General features: G+C 58.7%; 1 protein-coding gene across 2 annotated transcripts; it reads left to right on the top strand.

The window, feature by feature from the left end:
* Nucleotides 1–1,075: 1,075 nt before the first annotated feature.
* Nucleotides 1,076–20,703, top strand: PCSK9 (proprotein convertase subtilisin/kexin type 9). 2 transcript variants are annotated; one of them, XM_012639495.1, is made up of 12 exons: nt 1,076–1,593; nt 4,848–5,039; nt 7,131–7,254; nt 9,592–9,725; nt 9,931–10,072; nt 12,510–12,706; nt 13,490–13,673; nt 14,179–14,352; nt 14,641–14,789; nt 15,491–15,668; nt 17,362–17,543; nt 19,170–20,703. In XM_012639495.1, exons 1-12 carry the CDS (start codon nt 1,384–1,386, stop codon nt 19,383–19,385), a joined length of 2,082 nt encoding a protein of 693 aa, XP_012494949.1. In that variant the 5' UTR covers nt 1,076–1,383; the 3' UTR covers nt 19,386–20,703. The 2 variants fall into 2 exon arrangements, with proteins under 2 accessions (XP_012494949.1, XP_012494950.1); XM_012639496.1 differs by lacking the exon at nt 19,170–20,703 and adding an exon at nt 17,878–17,977.
* The last annotated feature ends 5 nt before the right edge of the window (nt 20,704–20,708 follow it).

Here is a 20,708-nt window from a genome sequence, read left to right as displayed (position 1 = left end):
AAGAACAAAGGGGTAGCTCTGACTTCACCTCACAAAGGTCACTGTCAATCTACTGGTTGCACAGTCTTTGCTTACTCAGCTCTCTGGTGTGAGGTCTTGGCAAACAAGGTAGAAAAGGCACAAACTTTGGACTCCAAGACCTAGATGCAGAACAAGTCATCTCACAGAGTCTGCTGCGCTTCTGCAAGGCAGGCACATAAAACCTCCTTTGTGTCTTCCCTGTGTGGCCCTTCCAGGAAGAGGGAGCCTCAGGTTATGCCGCGTGCGCACACACACACACACACACACACACACATACACACACACACATACACACAGACACATACACACAATCCGAGGCAGGGAGCTGCCTTCCCCTTTGCATCCTCCTGCCTGGCACACAGTAGGTGTTTACTGGATTCTTGTCCAGTTGAGTTCTTGGACATAGTGTGTAAAAGGAATCTTTGCAAACTGAATCATTTGGAACACTGAGCTTGCACCTAGAGTGGAATTCTGAATGTACCTATGCGACATCTTTGCAGATTTAAAACCTGAATCTTTGTAGAATAAATCCCTCGAAATACATGTAGGCTGGAAATCAAAAGCAGGCAGCATCTTTGAGGAACGGCTAGTTGGTGGTAAGGTCGGTGTGCAGGGTGCATTGAGGGCAGAGGGGGCCTGGCTGGGGGTACAAAGATGCCGAGTTAAGGCCAGTGGAGAGAATTCGGTGGGCAGCGGAGTCCGCAGCCAGATTGATTAGGGTCACCGGTCGTGGTGAGGAGGCGGGCCGGGAGGAGGTGGTTTAACATCGTTCGAGCAGGAGGAGGGGGTGGCTGGCAGGTGGCAAGACAGACCCCAGACACACTGACGAGGTGGGCCCAACCGAATGCAGAGTTTGACGTCCCACGCAGGGCTCAGGGTGAGAGGCGGAGAGCAGGCGCCTTGGAGCGCTGGGCCGCTTTCCAGCCCAGTTAGGATTTGGGGTTGGTTTTTCCTCTCTCTGAGCTAATCTGACGCTGTTTGGGGAGGGCGAGGCCAAAACCTGATCCTCCAGTGTGGGGGCTCCGTTAATGTTTAATCAGATAGGATCGTCCGATGGAGCTCCGGTGGCGTGATCGCGCCCCAGGAGGCAAGCACCCACACCCTGGGCTTCCGCGCGGCGTCGAGGCGCGCAGGGCCGCAGGCGGGAGCCGCGCCGCTCGGTTCGAGGTCCATCCCGGAGGAGTGAGCCAGGCAGAGACTGTCCGGGCCGCACCCGGCACCCCTTCGCCGCCTTGCCCCCGCCGGCGCCGAGCTCCCGCGCACGCACCGTCCTCCTCTCTGCAAGGCACAGGGCGTCGCCAGCGTGGACTGCGCCCGGCCCCAGGTCTCCCCTCCAGGACGCCCTCCTCTCCTCTCGCGCCGATGGGCACCTGCAGCTCCAGGAGGCCGTGGTGGCCGCTGCCGCTGCCGCTGCTGCTGCTGCTGCTGCTCCTGGGTCCCGCCGGCGCCCGCGCGCAGGAGGACGAGGACAGCGACTACGAGGAGCTGGTGCTCTCCTTCCGTTCGGAGGAGGACGGCCCGGCCGACGCGGCCCAGCACACGGTCACCGCCACCTTCCACCGCTGCGCCAAGGTGCGGGCGTGAGGGCGCGGGGCGGGGGCGAGCCCGCCCGGGGACCGATGCGGATGCCGCCCCTCTCCGGCCTCAGTTTCCTCCCTGTGAAGGAGGAGCTGGAGTGACGGTCTCCCTCTGCTCACCTGACGACTGCCGTGGCGCGATGTGGGGACTGCAGGCACGGTGGCGGGAGCCATGGGGACGCGCTGGGGCGCGCGGCCGCACTGTGCGGCGGGAAGGTTCTCGGGGGCGGGAGACCCGGAGGCACGAGGTGAGGCGGGGCGAGCAGAGCCCTGGCGGGACCGCCGCACAGATGCACACGTTCTGCACCGCGGGCCGCGGAGGAAGCAGGCTTGCTGCCGTCGCGTGCTGACCTGGGTTGGGAGATACAGGCCGCGGAGGGTGGGAGTGGGGAGCCCTGGAGAGACGGCACTACCTGAGACGGGGGTGTGGTGGCAGGGACGCCCGCCAAGGAGCGGGGGGGCATTTTTTTCTTGCCCCGGACTTCTGGTTGGGGCCTTTCTTTTTTTCGGTTGAGGAAAGGACCAGGTTAGGGGTGGGGGTGGGGTTATTCTCCAGGCCCGCCGGTGTCCTCTGGGGCTCGGGCAGGGAAGGCCCTTCCTTGGTGCTTAGGGCTGGGGCTGGCGTTCCTGGTAGCCGGGACCCGAGGCTGAGCCCGGTCTGGGTCTGCCGAGGCTGGGCGGGACGAGTTTCCCGAAGAACTCCCGCCAGCACCTGGCCCTCGCGTCCAGGGCCCGACCGCTGGTTTTCTCCAGTAATGACCCATCCAGGGCTTGGCTGACTTTTCGTCGCCCCAGCCTGGAGTCAGACCTGGGTTGAATTCTGGCTTCATCTCACTAGCTGTGTGGTGCTTGGCGAGTCACTTAACCTTGAGCTTCCGTTTCCTTACCTTTACAAGGGAGGTGACAATCCTTCCTCTAGGTTGTGAGGATTCGGTGGCAGCAAATGGGGGGAATGAAGGGAAAGGACTTTTGTTCAACACGTGAGTGATCTCACGGTGTAAACCCAGGAAGAGCTCACTTGTAGACAGTAGTATGTCCTTGGCTTCAGTGTGACCTACTGGTGACACCCTCTTTGCTCCAAACTGCAGATCCTGGGACAGAGGGGAAATCTCTGCCACTAACAGCTGCTCATCTGCCCTTCTGCCGGAGTGTGTTGGGGCCGCAGGGAGTCAGGCCCTGGCTCAGCTCAGAGCAGCCTCTTCCTTCTTCCCTGAGCCTCTCACCTCCTAAAGAAATGTGAGGTGGTTAGAGAGGGCGTTTCAAGTCACCATTGCCCCAGAACAACTGTTCTGGAAGTTGTGAGGAAGCAGAGGCTGGACAACCACCTGAACCAAACGCTTGAGGGTATTTCTTCTCTGGTGGAAGTTTATTTATTCATTCATTCAATGGATATTTTGTGGGAATCTAATTTAGAATATATATATATATATTTTTTGCAAGCAGAAAAGGATTCTAGACTAGTCCTTTTATTTTAGTCATGAGAAACTGAGATCTAGAGAGAGGAAAGTCTAGGCTTTCAGAACTCTCATTCCACTCTACAGAATACCCTCCCAATTCATTAGATTTTCATTTAGCAGAGGGCATTTTAGATGGGTCTTGAAGTATAAATAGGAGTTCGGCAAATGAAGGTGGCAGGAGAATTTTGTTCTAGGTGTATGGGGTGGCACAAGCAAAGCTATGGAGCTGGAGAAGCCAGAGGTGGAGAATAAAGAGCACAAAGTTCTGACAAAGTTCTCATCCATCTTGTGACACATAGAATGTTCTGAAAATCAAAAGGCTTTTTGTAATTTATTTGATGGTAGCGCCTGACCTGACTTGACCTGAGGTTATTTATAGTCTACGTATTCCACTTGCAAGAACAAGCATATTCATGTGCTACTGCATAGATGACAGCATTCAGCTCCAGACTTCTCTGAGTAGACTCCCTGATGGCCCATTCCTGCCTTTCTAAAACCCAGACAAGTCCTGAATTTTAAAATCCATTTGGCCCTAAGGCTTTGGATAAAGGGTGTGGACTCCCTTCTACTCTGGCTGGGCTTCAGAAAGGTGCACATACAGAGATGTGGAAGATGAGACCGCGGAGGTAGGTTGAGGAGGGGCCGAGGAGGAACATGGAGTTTGGATTTTATCCATTAGTGACCGGGCCTCTAAGTCTCGTGTTGGCATTTGGTCCCCAATATTGAAGGCAGGCCTAATGGGAGGTGTTCAGGTCATGGGCATGGATCCTCATGAACAGCTTGGTGCCGTCTTTGTGGTAGTGAGTGAGTTCTCCATTATGTCCCATGAGGGCTGGTTGTTAAAAAGAGCCCGGCGCCTTGGCCCTCTCTCTTGCTTCCTCTCTCACTATGTGATCTCTGCACACGCCAGCTCCCCTTCCCCTCTGCCAAGCAGCTGGAGGTCCTCATCAGAAGCAAATGATGGCACCACGCTTCTTGTACAGCCTGCAGAACTATGAGCCAAATAAACCTCTTTTCTTTATAAATTACCCAGCCTCAGGTATTCCTTTACAGCAACACAAAAGGACTAAGACAGTGACCTTCACTCTTTTCTCCCTGTTTGAGAAGTGTTGCCTTGGCTCGTTCAGTCATCCCTTCTACCTGCATTTGTACAACATCCAGCCGGGAGCTTTACACAACTATCTGTCTTGGCCTTCCTAGCAGGCCTGTGCCATAGGTACTGTGGTCCCTCCAGTACAGAGGAGACATCTGAGGCTCAGAGAGGTTGAGTGACTTGCTCATGGCTGCACAGCCAGTACATATTAGAGTTGGGATTCAGGTCCACCATATTTTTTTTGCTCCAAAGCCCATGAGTGTTCCCCTCTGCACTGCCTCTGGAGGGGAGTCATGGAGGTCCTAGAATAGGGAGGGAGAGATTTACTCTGATTTGGGTATGGGGAGGGGGCAGCTTTGGGCAGGGCCTCCAGGGGTGACCAGGCCTCGGTTGGGCCCGTAGAGAGCAATATGCAAGTTCAGAGCAGAGCTTGTTACTAAGTGCAGCCCATAGTTCCCATTTTTGCCTGGCTACCAAATTGAACGTATTACATAAACTGTGTTAATACTTAAGAGTTGACCTATATGTTGTATTTTGATTGCTTTCTGGTCCTCATTTGGTAACTTCTCCTTATAGTTTACTATGCTCTGTTGTGTCTCTTTTCTTGTAATTCTAACTTGTAAATAGAGATGAGATAAGGGCATGTCGAGTTTCCTGGGCTTTTTCCATGTCATCATGTGCCTCCTTTTTTGGAGCCAGGACGCCTGGAGGTTGCCAGGCATGTACGTGGTGGTGCTGAAGGAGGACAGCCACCGCTCGCAGCCCGAGCGCACTGCCCACCGCCTGCGGGCCCAGGCCGCCCGCCGGGGCTACCTCACCAAGGTCCTGCATGTCTTCCACGACCTCTTTCCTGGCTTCCTGGTGAAGATGAGCAGTGACCTGTTGGACCTGGTGAGCACCCTCCCTGGGCATAGCACTTCCTGATAGGGCCGGGCCACCACATACACGCTGGGGACTGTCCTTAGTGTGCCCATTGTGGAAAATCAGAAGGAGACAGCAAACATTTATTGAGCACTTATTAGGTACCAAGCACAGTGACTACTGGCTTTATGTATAGAATACACTTTAAGCCCAGTGACACATCCACCTTCACTTGAAAGATGAGGAGACTGAGGTTCAGAAGGTACCACACAGACGGCTAAGGGCAGAGCCGGGATCAAACCCATGGTCTGCCTGCCAGCCATTCTTGTGCTAATGCATCTGCTGCCTCTGGACACCTGAGGAACAAGGCCCTGGGACATTCAGTGGAGCCTGAGTATTTTATATAAGCATGACTCAAGGGTCCAAAATTCCTTTAAGGCTGATGCTATACTGAGTAAGATTCCTCCTCTAGGATAGGGTGACTCTTCCCCCTCCCGGATGTCACATCTTTGGTGTAAGGGCAGAAAGGGGACTGGGTAGTTGAGGGCTTACCCTGGCCCTAGTGCTTCAAATGCAAATCTTAAAAGCCTTTTTTATTTTTCCTGTCCTCACCTCCCAGCCCACCCCCTTCCCTGTCTCCCAACTTGCTGAGACACATGGTTCTCTTTTCACACTGATTCTCTATGTGGCTGGGGTGCTTCTCAGCTTCCTGCAGACATTGAGGCCCAGAATTGGACAGGGTCTTGCCTGAGGTCACACGGCATGTAACTAGCAGAGTCAGAGTTTGGATCCAGGTCCCCTAGCTCTGCCACATTTCCGCCCATGGGTGCCAAGTCCAGGGAGCAATGACAGGGACTGACAGATCCTGCCCTTGGGTATGGGAGACCAACGAGTAAATGTCTTCCATCAGTCTGCTCAACACACACTTAACCAGGGCCTACTGTGTGCGACAGAGGTGAAGATGAGGCAGCCCAGGCCGTTCTCTCGAGCTCGCAGCTCGGGAGGAGACTGACGAGGGATTTCGAGGACAGGTGACTGTGGGACAACATGCTCAGCATGGGGAGGGACGGGGAAGCGCACAGGGTGGCAAGCAGGAGCCCCACAGGCAGCTTCTCGGAGGAGAGGAGGCTGAGTAGAGAAGCTGCAGACATTTGCCATCGAGAGCTGGGCTCTGGAGTTGCACCAGCATGGGTTCGAGTCCCGCCCACCCCTTACTGGTTTGTCTGACCTTGGGCAAATTCCTTCACCTTTCTGAGCCTCAATACCCTCTCTGCAAACCAGGCACAACAATGGGAAGTCAGTTAAGGACCAAATGAGATCGGGAAGTATTTCAGCAGACGCTAAGTGCAGAAACTCACTGAGGTGTGGGTAGGTTAAGGAGCCCCCGGGGACCCTGAGGCAGCCAGAGACTAGCTGTGATGGAAAGATGTTACCACCTCCAGGTTAGAAGGGCGAGGAGAGGGAGTAGTTCTTCCTCTGCCCAGTGGGAGCTGGCAGCGTGGAGGAGGGGCCACCCTCAGGGCATCACCCAAGGGTGCAGCCACTGCCGGAACCCTACGCTGAAGCAGGGAGTGGAGCAGACACACTCTCGTCCCCAAACTGCTGCTGGTGCCTCCTGTGGGCTGAGCCCAGCTGGCAGCTGCTGCAAGGGCCTGGCGCTGCGGGCTGCAGGGTCAGCCCCCTGGCACAGCCTGGGGCAGGGGAGGCGGCGGATGGATCCGGGGACAAACGGAATTGCCGGCGCTGTTATGTCAGGATTTGGGTGTGGAGTCCGGGGCCTGAGTTTCACTCCCCATCTGGCCTGCCAGACCCTTGGCACTGTCTGCTTCCACCGACGAGGTGTCAAATTCAGAATCCTTCCTGGAAGGACTACTCCGCGCTGGGTGTGTGGGGCGCGGTGCAGAGACACGGGAGTGCTGGGCTTCCAGCCTGATCGGGCGTGGGGGGCCCCCGGCTCCTGGTCTGTCATCCCGGCACCAGCAGGGGGTGCGCTGGGCCGAGGTGGGGGTCCTGGGCTGGGATGTGGGCATGGGCTCCGTCAGGTGGGGCCAGGGCTGTGGCTGTGTTTGCTGCTGGCCCCATGGCTCAGGCGGAGTCCCTTGGCCTCTCTGGCTTCTGCAGGCCCTGAAGTTGCCCCACGTCGAGTACATCGAGGAGGACTCCTCTGTCTTTGCCCAGAGTGTCCCGTGGAACCTGGATCGGATCACCTCTGTGCGGTACCAGGAGGATGAATACCACCCCCCCAGTAAGACCCCTGTGCCTGCCCCTCGCCATTGCAGCCGGATCCACCTGCCTCCTCCCTGCGATGCTGCCACCTCGAGGGGGCTTCGGGGCTCAGCATACACCACTGACCACTTCTCTGTCCTACCATACCCACTCCCTGCCTTCCTGTTGCTCCATGGAGAACTCGGGGGTCTTTCCTTAAATGATCTTCCACCTTCTGAAAGCTCTTGTTTGCCTCTTCTCTCCTTCTGGGGAACCCAGCAGGTTGCAGGTACCTTGGGGGAGGGTAAATCTGACTGTGACTCTCCCCGAGGGCCCTGCAGGCAGGACTAGATCCCTTGATGGGACAGACACAGCCCTGCCCCCACCTGTCTCTCGCTTCCTGTCTCACCCTGTTCCACCTGCTCTGGCACCGTTGACTTCCTGGGGCCCCCTGCATGGGCTACACTGTGTGTCCCCTCCAGGCCTTTCCTCTGCCTGGCATGGCCTGGCTATGGGCCAGGAGGGAGGGAGGAGGAGAGGCCAAGGGGAATGACCTGGGCGCTAGCAGGGCCTCACAGGTGGCATTCATTGAGTTGTGCACGACCGTAAGCGCACCTGCTGTGAGGAGAAGATGGGGGTTCTAGGTGGACTTCGTTGAGGTTGGGATGCCCATGGCCTGGGGTCTGGCACTCAGGGGAGAGATGAGGCACGTGGCACTGGGACTCAGATCCTGGGGTAAGCTCAGCTTCGACCCCTTACTGGTTCCCATGGGGTCTTGGGAAGCCACTTTCCTCTTTGAGCCTCACCTTTCTCATCTGTAAAATGGGGACAATAACCTCGTCCCTGTCCTCCCCATGGGTTGTTGTGGGATTCCAATGAGGTGAAGGATGTGCAAATGCTTTTGGAGCTGGAAGGTTGAGTGGCTTCTGAGTTGCTGTCATTGTGACAGATCAGAGCTCGCGGCCAGGGCATGGAGATAGGGGATGTGGCGCAGTATCCGTCAAGGGTGGCAGCGGCAGAGGTGAGGGGCCTAGTCAGGTAGGGTGTGCTGACCTGGTCTGGGCGGCCTGTGGCCAGGGAGAGGACAGGTGTCCTCTGCAGGAAGAGCCTGCCCTCCCCACCCCAGGCTGAGCCTCTCCACGTGGAGTCCTAGAGCCCCCGCATTCCACGCCGGTGCCTCAGGGACCCCAGAGCTGGCTAATGTCAGGAATGGGAGGGACACTGGGCAGGGGGTCAGAGAGACCCGAAACCAAGCAGGAAACGAATACATGCTCTGGGCCTCCACTCCCTCCTCTGTCCTGAGATGAGAATCTCTACGGTGCCGGACTGTCGGAGGCTCACTGCTGGGCCGCAGGGTGGTGTTCGGATGCAGAGAACCTGCCGCAGGACCAGGTTGACTGACAGCCCCCAGCGCTGCCCTTTGGTGCTGCTTCTCCTGGGCTGCTCCCAGACAGGGCCAGGGCACAGCAGGGGCACCAAAGCAGCCACTGCCGCTGGTGCCAGATGCGTTAACAGGCAGCCTGGGGTCCTCCCTCGGCCTGGCCTGGCGGAGTTTCTGAGAACAGCCCCGCAGCCCGAGGCTCCTCCTTCCTCCTCCCCTCTTCCTAGAGGCGCCAGCCCTGCGTGGCATCTGCAGCCCCTCCCTCCTCCTGCTCGCCACACCTTTGTCCTGCTCGGGCGTCTCCCCCAGGGAGCCTCTTGCAGCTCTTGTCCCATCCTGGCGCTTGCTTCTCGGAGAATCAAAGCGATCCCATTAGAATGGGGAAGTCTAGGGTAGGCTCTCAGGGAACTTCCAACACGGCTCTTTTCTCGGAGGCTGTAACTCATGTCAGGTGGAAACAGCCCCTGGGAGCCCTCCTGGCACCTTGTGCCATGGAGAACACTTGGTCTTGGAGCTGGGGGGCCCAGACTCACGTGTCCCCTCTGAGCCTCGGTTTCCTGTCTGTGACATGCACTGGCCAGCTCGGATGCCAGACAAACCCTGTTCTGTCTCCCTCTCAGGTTTGGTGAGATGTGAAAAGCTATAATAGGAACTTGGTTTATTTTACATCGTAGAGTTTATTATTGTTTGAATGTTCATGTTAGTTTATATTGATGTTACTATTACGGAGCCTGACACTTAGTTCATTTTCTGGCTCTGTCATTTGCCAGCTGTGTGGCTTTGGACAGTTACCCACCTCTCTGTGCCTCCTTGTCCTTGTCCGTAAAATAAAGATACAATAGTCTGTAGCTTGTGAGGAGTTTTTGAAGATTAAATGAGTTAATATATCTAAGGGGCTCACAACGGGGCCCAGAATGTGGCGCACCGTCCCTGTGTTGGCTACAACGTTAACCTCATGGTTTTTCTCTCCTCTCCTGCAAATGTCACCTTGGAAAGATGGAGGCAGCCTGGTGGAGGTGTATCTCTTAGACACCACCATCCAGAGCGGCCACCGGGAAATTGAGGGCAGGGTCACAGTCACCGACTTTGAGAGTGTGCCCGAGGAGGATGGGACCCGCTTCCACAGACAGGTAAGCCCGACCTCAGATGGGAGCACGGCCCCAGCCCTCATCCCTGTCCTGGAGGTGGGTGGGGACTGCTGGTCTGGCCCCCCAGCTGTCACCGTCCTGTCCCTGCCATCGGTTATGGGGTGGGGGTGTCCATTCAGCCAGCCACCTGCAGATGTATTATGGGATGTGTGGGCTTCCCCACATGACCCCTGTGTTGGTCGAGCAGGCGAGCAAGTGTGACAGCCACGGCACCCACCTGGCAGGGGTGGTCGGCGGCCGGGACGCTGGCGTGGCCAAGGGCACCAGCCTGCGCAGCCTGCGTGTGCTCAACTGCCAGGGGAAGGGCACGGTCAGCAGCACCCTCATAGGTGAGTGATGGCTCCAGGTGGCCCTGGTCTCTTGCCGTCTGGACCTGCTGTGGGAGGTGGCTGAAGCCCAGGGAGAAATGAGGTCTCCTAGCTGAGGAGGCTCCAGCCTCTGCCCTGGAGCCAGAGAGTCCCAGAGTGTCAGAGCTGGCAGGGCCCCCGAGGCCCCCCGAGGTCACGCGGCCTTGACCCTAGGTCAATGGGCTTTCCACGGTTCTACACCGCTCCCCTTTTCAAACCCGCTGACGTGTTTATGCCTTTTGTCATGCTTTCTTAGATTCGGGTGGCCCCTTGTGGCGATCTAAGCAAACTTTTTCCACTTTCTGCTTGCATACCTCTAAGACTAGGGGACTCACTCGCTTGTGTGACTGATGGGCCTTGCAGGTCACCCGGGCCAGGCAGCCTCGGTGGAGGGCCTGGCAGAGGACCTTTCCTAGACTTCTGCAGGTTACTCCGTCCAGTCCACCCGGCGGGTCTCCTGTGAGGTCCAGCTGAGAGCTGGGCCTCCGGTGGCCTGTGGACAGAGAAGAGAGGGGGAGCTCTCGAGTACTGACGTCTTCCTGTGCCCACGCACTGAGCAAAGGGCTTTATACACCACGCCCTGAGACTGGCCTTGTGTTATTTGCTGAACAGTTGCTAAAACCAGCCCAGAGAGAGGAGGTGACTTGCTCAGGGTCATGCAGCTAGAGCCAGTGACTGCACTGGGGAAGGTGCTGGTGGCTTGACTTCCACTGCAAGCCCCAGGCCCCTGGGTCAAACACTGGCTCTGGAGCCGGCAGAGGCAGTCCCCCGGTCTGTCTGAAAAGCCCAGAAGGCCGGGAGCCTGCCTGCTGCCCCACGAGCTCTGTCCTGAGGCTTTCCTGTCGAGTGCGGGCTTTGATGTTTGGTTTTAAAGGCAAGAATCAATAACCTCCTGCCCCATCAGGTGACCCCTGGTGCCTGTCCCACTCCTTTATTGACCGACCCGGGCTCAGGAAGGCCAGTCCCGAAGGTCAGTGTGTGTGGGAGGAGGGTGCTCATTCTCCAAAGGCCTTCCCAGGCCTACTGCTCTGGCCTCTTCGGGGCCCCAGTGAGTGCGTGGAAGGCCCCTAGCATGTTGTGTTGCAGAGCAGGGGCTCAGCAAACAGTAGTTTTTCCTCCTGTGTAGGCAGGTGGTTGTGTGTCAGGTCTGAGCACAGAGATGTGCACACAGCAGGTGCTTAATACCTGGCAGCTGTAACCGTAGCTATTTTTCTCCACCTGCATGCCCAGTTCCTCTCTGCTCTCCTCCTGGTGTGAGGGGCCTGCCCCGCTGTCTCCTAGGAGGAGCATAACTGTGGGGTTTCAACTCCTACCTCTGCCATGGCCCCAGGGGACCCCTCAGAGGCCTTGATCCAGAAGATTCTGAGGTTGGCCGGGCCACTCCCCCATTGACAGAGAAGTTGTCAGCTCCAGGTCCCCTGGCACGTCAGGGCCAGAGCTTCCAGGCTGGAGAGGGAGTGGAGCCATCACTGGTGACAGTGGCACGGGGCAGACGCAGTTGGCACACTCAGCCCTGGGATGGAGCAGCGGAGGCTGGGGGAGCCACGCCCTCCAGGGCGGACAGCTATTGGGCCTCCCAAGGCGCAGAGTCTTAATCCTCAGGACAATCCAAGGAACTGTCATCCCTGTGTTACAGAGGGTGGGTCACGCAGCGGGTGAGCGGGCAGCTAGGAGTTTGTGTGGGTCCGGAACTTGGCGTCACAGCAGAGGGGCGCCTGAGCCAGGCCTCAGAGAATGGCAGAGAGGACTGTGAAGCCAGAGGTGGGGCAGGGGCCCTTCTCACGCCCCTGAGGACCTGACTTACCCTCTTGGTGCCTGTTTCCTGGAAAGGAATAATATTAATAACAAGGTAATTGTGAGAATCCTGTAAGGTTGTACATTCAGACTTGGAAAGAGAGCCTGGCGTGGGGAAGTGCCCAGTTTGGGCTAGTTTTGTTGCTGCTGCCATTGTTAATATGTTCTGATCTGTAATCTCTGAGTTCTCCAGGGAAACAGAGCCAGAGGGAGGCATGTAAGAGTATTCGGAACTTGGCTCATGTGGGGGCTGGAAGTCTGATATCTGCAGGCCAGGCGGGCTAGACGTTCCGGCAGGATTTGAGGTTGCAGCGTTGAGTCTGAAGGCAGTCTGGGGGCAGAATTCCTCCTTCCTCGGGGCCTCAGTCTCAGCCTTTTGTCTTGAGGCCTTCAACTGATTGCACGAGGCCCACCCACATGATAGCAGGCAGTCTGCTTGACTCAGTCTGATTTAGTGTTGGTCGCATCTAAAAAACACTCTCACTCAGCACTTTGACTGGTGTTTGACCAAACGTCAGGGCACTGAGCTGACACACAGAATTAACCATCACACCGTGCCTCTGAGGGAGGGGCTGGGGGAAAGGAGCGTGTCTCCCCGGGGGTGACCTTGGCTTTGTCCTCCCAGGCCTGGAGTTTATTCGGAAAAGCCAGCTGGTCCAGCCGGTGCAGCCGCTGGTGGTGCTGTTGCCCCTGGCAGGGGGGTACAGCCGGGTCCTCAATGCCGCCTGCCAGCACCTGGTGAGGACTGGGGTGGTGCTGGTCGCAGCTGCCGGCAACTTCCGGGACGATGCCTGCCTGTACTCCCCAGCCTCCGCTCCCGAGGTAGGTGCCAGTGCTGTTGCCCCCATAGCGGGGAGGGGGCAGGCGGGCCCCCTGTGCCTGCATGCGGTGTTCCCCAGGCTGGGCTGGCCTGGCTCTGGGAGCCAGGGAGGGAGAGGCTTGAACTTCGAGTCTGAACCACAGCCAGTTCCAGGTGAGGGTGCTGGGAACACAGAGATGGAGTCTCTGCCCTGGAGGAGCTGGCGGTCCAGCAGGGCTGTGACCGTCCTCCATCTGACCACTGTCTGCAGGGCACCTACTGCGTGTCAGGCTGTCTGGGTACGGAGGTCCTGAGGGGAAGGCATCTTGTCCCACTTCTGGTCTGTCGTGTGTGGGGGGGTGGGGGTGGGGTGCAGATGCGGACCTGACGGTGATAACCCAGGCCCTCCCGGCCATCAGAGGCTCCCTGGCTGAGCTGACAGTTGCCTAAAGCAAACAAAGCCCCCAAGTCTCCGCCTCACCCTCTCTTGTTTGCTCCATGGCGATTATAACCACCTGGTACACCGCCCACTTTCCTGTTTACCTGTTTATTGCCTGTCCCCTACTAGAATGTAAACTGCACAGGGGCACTGGGAATGGTGCCTGGCACTTGGCAGAGGGGAGCACTGAGGCGGGGCAGGGGGTCCCAGAATGCCATCTGGGGAGTCAGATTTCCCCCAGGAGGGGACATTGGAGGGGACTGTAACAGGTGTATAGGAGTTGGCCAGCCCAGCTGGCGGAGCCTCAGTCTGTCCCCGCAGCCCCTCTCCTCAGCTCCATTCTCTGCCACTCACCTCACCTTTCCAGGTCATCACGGTTGGAGCCACCAATGCCCGGGACCAGCCGATGACCCTGGGGACCTTGGGGACCAACTTTGGCCGCTGTGTGGACCTCTTTGCCCCAGGGGAAGACATCATTGGTGCCTCAAGCGACTGCAGCACCTGCTTTGTGTCACAGAGTGGGACATCACAGGCTGCTGCCCATGTGGCTGGTGAGTCACCGCCCACTGCCTTGGCCACCACGCTGCTAAAAGCCTCTTTGTCAGGCAGGTTCTGTGCCAGGACCTCCCTGTGCCAGGCTCTGTGCTGGGCACGGGGACCAAGGATGAGGCAGACCTGATGGAGCCCTTGAGGACACCCAGACTGATGGGGGAGGCAGGTGCACACACAGAGGGAACACGAAAAGTCAGGGCTGTGTTAGAGGGAACCCAGAGGAGCCACCGGCCCAGCCTGAGGATCAGTGAAGGCTTCTTGGAGCAGGGACATTTGATCTGGGCTTGGTGGATGAGTAGGAGTTCGCCTGGCAAACCAATTCCCAAGGCGCAGAGGTGTGAGAGCAGGACGTCTTACCATCTGGCTTTAGCTTAGCAAGGCGCCGTATGTGGCTTACCTTCGGGAACAGAAGCTTGGTGTCCTTGTGCGTGTGCGTGTGCCCTGGCAGGATCCCCTGGTTGGGGAGGAGGGCCAGGCCGCCCCAGCTCTCCCCCCTCGCCCTAGGCATTGCAGCGGTGATGCTGACCGCCGAGCCGGAGCTCACCCTGGCTGAGCTGAGGCAGAGGCTGCTCCATTTCTCTGCCAAAGACATCATCAACGAGGCCTGGTTTCCTGAGAACCAGCGGGTGCTGACCCCCAACCTGGTGGCCGCGCTGCCCCCCAGTGCCCACGGAGCAGGTGAGCAGGATGGCGGGATGGGGGGCAAGTCCAGGCTGGGGCTGGGGAGGCCTCTGTGACCTTGGCAGTCTCTCTCCCCTCCCTCATCTGTACAAGGAGGACTGTGCCGCCTTAAATAGGATTAAACGAGAATGGGGCTCTGCTGGGGCTTCGCAACACTTTTATAACATGTTTTTATGGAAAAAGTTGAGTATGTTCTTTAAGCCTCCCTACCACGAACTGAAGATTTTTCTTTGGTGGAGGTTCCCCCTCTGCCCTGGCACCCGTCCTCACCCAGGCTTGTTGCAGGTGGGCAGCTGCTCTGCAGGAGCGTGTGGTCGGCGCCCTCGGGGCCTACGCGGATGGCCACGGCGGCCTCCCGCTGCAACCCGCAGGAGGAGCTGCTGAGCTGCTCCGGCTTCTCCAGGAGCGGGAAGAAGCGGGGCGAGCGTGTCGAGGTGACTGCACTTCTCTGCCGTGTGTGTCGGTGCGCGGAGCAGGAGTCTCCCTTCTGCCCCCCCACCCCGTCCTCTGGACTCCAGTCCCCTTAAAGGGGCACAGCTCGTGGCACGAGGTTGGGCGCTGCCGCAGAGCCACGCGGGGAAGGGCTGCCCGGAGATTGCAGGGCGGCGCTGGGTCTGTTCCCATTCAGGGCTTTGCTGCTTCTCGACTCAGCCGTCCCTAGGACCCTTTTTGCTCAGATGGGCTCTGAGAAATCTCAAAGCAGCAAAAAAGGGGATTGATGTTAATGCCTTAGGGTGGCGTTTGGCAGAAGGGCAGTGCCTAGCCGGGCAGGGGCGGGGCGGGCATTTCCAGCCTGGGAGATGGTGCCGAATGCTCATTTGAGAGGCTGAGTGGGTCAGCGCTGCAGGCTGGGTCCTTGCTCGGACCTGCTGGGTTTCCCTGTGTCTCTGTTTTGAAGCCACTGCACTCTCAGCGTCTGCAAGAACCTCTGCACACACACAGCCGCCCATTGGTAGGGCAGGCGTGAGCTCCTTGTCCCCAGAGGGTTGGGGGCCGGGTCTGGCCTGCCTCTGGCGGGACATTGACAAGGGTCCCTGGGGCTTGGACTAGGTGCTTGAGTCGATCCCATCCAGCCCCCTCTCGGGTTTCCGAGCCCATTCTAAAGCAGGTTCCCGCTTCTGTCTTTGCCTCTCAGGCCCGAGGGGGCAGGAGTGTCTGCCTGGCCCACAACGCGTTCAGGGGTCAGGGTGTCTATGCCATCGCCAGGTGCTGCCTGCTGCCCCAGGCCAACTGCAGTGTCCACACAGCTCCACCAGCCCGGGCAGGCCTGGAGACCCGCATCTACTGCCACCAGCAGGGCCATGTCCTCACAGGTAGGAGGCTGGGCCCTGCCCTGGGTGAGGAGGAGTCTCTGTCTCCTTTCGCACCCAGCACCTCCGGGCTTGGTCCTCACGAGTGTGATCGGTCAGACTCTGGAGCCTGACTTCCCATCGCGCGACGTGGCTCTGCCACTTCCATGCCTGTGACCCTGGGCAGGCGGCTTTTCCTTCCTCCATAAGAGGGCTGAAGGTCGTACCTGCCTCGCTGGGCTGTGGGGAGCTGTGTGACGTCTGGAGCGTGGGCCTGGCACACGGCAGGTGCTTTGCCAAGACAGCGCATTCCAAGAGAGGTGGTTCCAGCAGGGACTCCTAGGCTGGATCTGAAGTGGGGCAGACCTCGGTCTGACTCCACTGTGCCACTCAACAGCTGTGTGACCTGGGCAAGTTACTTAACATCTCTGTGCCTCAGAGAAGCAGCTCTGTTTCCTCATCAGTCCATGGGGATGATCGGTGCTAAGCACTCGCTTTAGTGCTGGGACAATATAAATTCTATCTTGTGTTATTATTGTTACCACCTGTTGCTGTAAAATCCACTCTCTGGTGTAGGTAACTATTGATCAGCTACCCTGTGTCAGAACATGCCCAGGCGGGGAGCAGGAAGCTCAGACGGAGGCCTGTGGCACTGAGGGATGGTGCCCCTGAGGTGGGGAGGAGGCTGAGCTTGGGTGGACAGGAGGTGTTGGGGATGCAGCCTGGAGGAACTAGCTCGGGAGCTGATGCTCGATCGAGTGTGCCCTGGGGAGCCCCTGCAGGATAGGAAAGGAGGGTGAGGGCGAGGACCTGGCTGGGAAGAGCAGGCTGGCGTGCAGGAGGGATTGGCAGGCAAGAAGCTGGCGTCCTTGTGCAGGGAGGAGGCGCAGTCAGGTGCAGGGTGCCGTGGGCCACGTTCCGCGTCGGGCCTGGCTTGGCAGGGAGTCTGCTGTGTTCGGGTTGCTCTCCGCTTTGGGAGCGCCCCGCAGGGAAGCTCGAGGTAGAATCCCAGAGTCTGCCTCTCCATGAAGCACATCCAAAAGGGCCCCATTTGCAGCTAAGGGAGCTGCAGGCCTGATGGGCTGAGTGACTTCCCCAAGGTCTCACAGCTAGGACACAGAACACTAGTGACTGTGACCCTAATGTGGACAGAGCACTGGCCACACTCCAGGCACCATGCTGGGGCTTCACACGTGTGTCCCTGCGAGCAGGTGCTCTTACTCTTTTCATTTTACAAATAGGGAAACCGAGGCTCACTGTAGTTGAGTAACTGCTATCTGAGGTTTCGTAGCCAGAGGGTGTGTCTCACTCCCAAGCCCATGGAGGGAGTCCTTGGGTGCCCCAGACAGACCCTCTGAACTTCCACCTGGTGGCTGGCTGGGGAGGAGGGACCCCGGGGGGTCAAGCACCTAAGGCCTCACAGGCCCTGCCTTATTGCTTCATCTCTGGGCAGAAAGGACATGACATTTTCCCTGAGAAGCTAAGGCTCAGAGAGGTTGAATGGCTCTCCTAACGTCACACAGCAGGTCAGCAGCAGAGTTGGGCTGGGAACCCAGGAGTCCTGTTGCTAAGGCCAGCGTCTCTTTTCTACCTTGAGTTGTTTCTGGGTTTCCCAGCTCTCACCTCAGACCCTAAGAGATAGGGTCCAGTGGGATGGGGAGTGGAGACTGAGGGTCCCCTGCAGTCCACTGTCTGAACTGGCCCTTCTCTGGCCCAGGTTGCAGCTCCCACTGGGAGGCGGAGGACCTTGGCACCCACAGCCGACCCGTGCCGAGGCCACGAGGTCAGCTCGACCAGTGTGTGGGCCACAAGGAGGCCAGCGTCCATGCTTCCTGCTGCCACGCGCCGGGTCTGGAGTGCAAAGTCAAGGAGCACGGGGTCCCGGGCCCTGCGGAACAGGTGAAGAGGCGTGCGGGGTGGGGTGGGTGCCTGGTGCCCGCTGCAGGGTGGCATGTGTCTGTCCTGTGCAGCTTTGCTGTCAGCGTCTGTGCCACCGCTGTACCGTCACGCATCAGGGTGGTGGTCTGTGGGGTAGATGCTGTGGGCAGCTTTGCCACTGTGTGGGCAGCGCGTGCGTGTGTGCGTGTGGTGTGTGGCTGGGCCTGTTTTTGTTTGTTTGCAGATCAGGAAAGTTTGCTGTCTGGGCAGCGCACTCCCCTTGGGGGAGAATATGCATGGATACAGCATAAAGAAATGCAATACACATGCATTTATTGATCGATCCATTTAACAGATCTGCGGGGAGATTGCTTGGGGCAAGGAGCTCCGCTGTACTTTGAGGACAGAGCCAACTCAGCGTGACCCAGAGAGGGGGCACCTGAGCTGAGTGCAGCAAGGCAAGGAGGGGCCCTGCTGGAGGGTGAGGCAGTGCCAAGGCCTGGCGTGTGAGGGCGGGGCCTTCCCGAAACCTAGGTGCAATATAGCCACCGGTTGCTCTGTGACTCCTTTTTAAAAGCTGTAGGGAGCTTCTTGACGGGAGACCCTAAGGAGTCCACTGTTAAATGAACGCAGACCAGGTTTTAAACATGCAAGACTGTGGTGACTGTGGTCTGGGCGCTGCGTTCCACGAGGGCGAGGATAGGCTCAGGTCCGCTCCCTCAGCGCGCACCGAAGGCTGCCATGTTCCAGGTGCTGTTCCAGGCGCTGGGCAGATACCAGCCCCACCAACGTCTTCCTCTGCCTTCCTGGAGCGTCCATTCTAGTGGGGGAGAAGGACAGGGAACAAAATAAGTAAATTATGAAGTGCTGAAAAGCTGCTATGGAGAAAAATAGAGCCAGGAAGGGAATGGGGGGTGGTCAGGAAGGCCATGAGGACACCACAGGGAAGATGCTCCAGGCAGAGGGACCAGCCGGAGCAAAGGCTCCGTGGTGGGGGTGTGCCCGGGGGCGCCAGGAGTGGCCAGGAGGCCAGTGAGGTGGGAGTGGAGTGAGCAGGGGTGGGGGGGCGACGCAGAGAGGGAACAGGCCCAGTCAGGTGGGGCCTGAGGGCCTTGGTCTGCCCTGGGCTCGGACAGCTCACTCCACCACTGAGCTGAGGAGAGGCTGCAGCGGCCTCGGGCAGAAGCGGGGACGGGAGGGGCGGGGCTCGGCGGCCCAGGCCGGGGTGGGAGATGCGGCGGGTGCAGTGGCCTGAAGGAGCAGCCCTCCGGCCTGTGGGTGTGTCTGCCGAGAGGTGTGCAGATGGCTGCGAGGCTTCATGGAGTCCCTGGGCAGCCGGAGTTGCCGCTGAGTGGGATGGGAAGGCGGTGGGGGTGGCGCTCTACGGGGACGATGGGCTTGGCATTGGCATGTTACACACGCGCCTGTGCCCACGCGCCTGAAGACTGGGCGTGAAGCAGGAGCTCGTGGGTTTGGTCAGTGACGCTACAGAACTGCTGGGGCAGAGGTGTGGGCGGTGGCCCTGGTGGCTCAGTGGCTTGCTGGCAAGGGCTGCGCTTTGGCACCCTCAGAGGCTTGCTGGGAGGCGGTAGGGCCTGGCCCACACCATGCTAGACACATGCTTTTTTCTCCTCCCGGGCTCTGCAGGTCACTGTGGCCTGTGAGGAGGGCTGGACCCTGACCGGCTGTAGTGCCCTTCCCGGGGCCACCCAGGTCCTGGGAGCCTATGCCGTGGACAACACATGTGTGGTGAGGATCCAGGATGTCGGCCCAGCGGGCGGGACCAGCGAGGAGGCCACGGTAGCCGTTGCCATCTGCTGCCAGAGCCGGCCCCTGGAGCAGGCCTCCCAGGAGTTCCAGTGACAGCCCCATCCCTGGACAGTGCCTGGGGAGGGCTCAGGGGCTGGGACTGTGCTTCCAGGGCCGGAGTGAGCTTTGCAACGTTCCTACTTGCCCCTTCCTTGGTCCTCCATGGCCTGGGCTGGAGGGGACAGGGATACCTCTACCTTCCTGGAGCTGCTTCCTGGTGCTGGCCCTTGGGTGGGGTGGGCTCCTTGCCTGGGAGAACTTGGTGTCTCCCCCGGACCCCCTCCCTCACTGTGGGGCCTGTGTCTGGCCTTCGACTGCTCAAACGGGATAAGCTATGCTCAGCTCCTGCCAGCCGCACCCCGCGTGCCTGCACCTGTGGGCAGGACTGCCCGTTACTGAGCTCTTGCCGCGTGCCAGGCGTTCAGTCCTCGTCTCCACGGGGGGCAGTCTTCTCCCCATGAGCAGCCGAGGAGGAACGTGGGGGCTGAAGGGGGCCAGGCGTCAGGGGACGTGAGTGGGAAAAGTGCTGGTGGCCCCTCACCTCCTGCTCACTTCGGAGAAGCCCCCAGGGCTCCCGGTTGATGGAGGATCAGTTTTCCACACCGGTTGGCCTGCAGCGGGGGAGGCCGTGTCCCAGGTAGTCATGGGGCTGTGCCTTTGTTTCCCCGGCTCCCTTGACTCTGCTCTAGGCCAGGTTTGCGAGTGCCCAGGATGCCCCTGCAGGGCGCCGTCACCCGGGGCTGACTCGGGTTTGCCGTGGAGGGCCACACGGTGCACACGCCATCTCCCCTAGCTCTCTCCACCACCCCGCGCACTACAGGGGGGCACCCCACTTGACTGAGGAAGAAACCGGGAACCAGAGGCGGGGAGGGAGATGGTGCCAGGATGGAACCCAGATCGGGCTGGCTCTGAACCGAGCCTGATTTCATCTTACGAGGCTGGGCACCCACTTTCACGGGTAACAGGGAGGCTGGGAAGGGAAATGCAGACCTGAGAAAGCACAGCGAGCTGACGCCTCGCCCTGCTTGCTCCTGGCTGCAGCGCCCTGTGGGCCTGGCACTTGCCCTGTTCTTACCCTGGCCCGATTCACTGTGGCCTGGAGACGCCTGTGAGGGATGGTGGGGGGCACTGTCCCTCTCTGAGCACCATCCCCGCCCCCACCCAAGCAAACAAGCATGCATCTAGCTTTTTGGTCTGTTCTTTCTGTTGTCTTTTTATAGCAAGAAGCTTTTCTAGACTTGCTTTTGTAACTTGAAGATATTTATTCTGGGTTTTGTAGGATTTTTATTAATATGGTGACTTTTTAAAATAAAACCTTTTTCCTGACTCTTGCCTGGATTGACTGCCTGCGGTGATGCCTTGCTTATACTAGACACT

The sequence above is a fragment of the Propithecus coquereli genome, unplaced genomic scaffold, assembly GCF_000956105.1.
Source record: "Propithecus coquereli isolate 6110/MARCELLA unplaced genomic scaffold, Pcoq_1.0 Scaffold14, whole genome shotgun sequence".
Taxonomy (NCBI): domain Eukaryota; kingdom Metazoa; phylum Chordata; class Mammalia; order Primates; family Indriidae; genus Propithecus; species Propithecus coquereli.
Note: the sequence above shows the minus strand (reverse complement) of the source record. Positions and strands in the feature narration are given on the sequence as shown.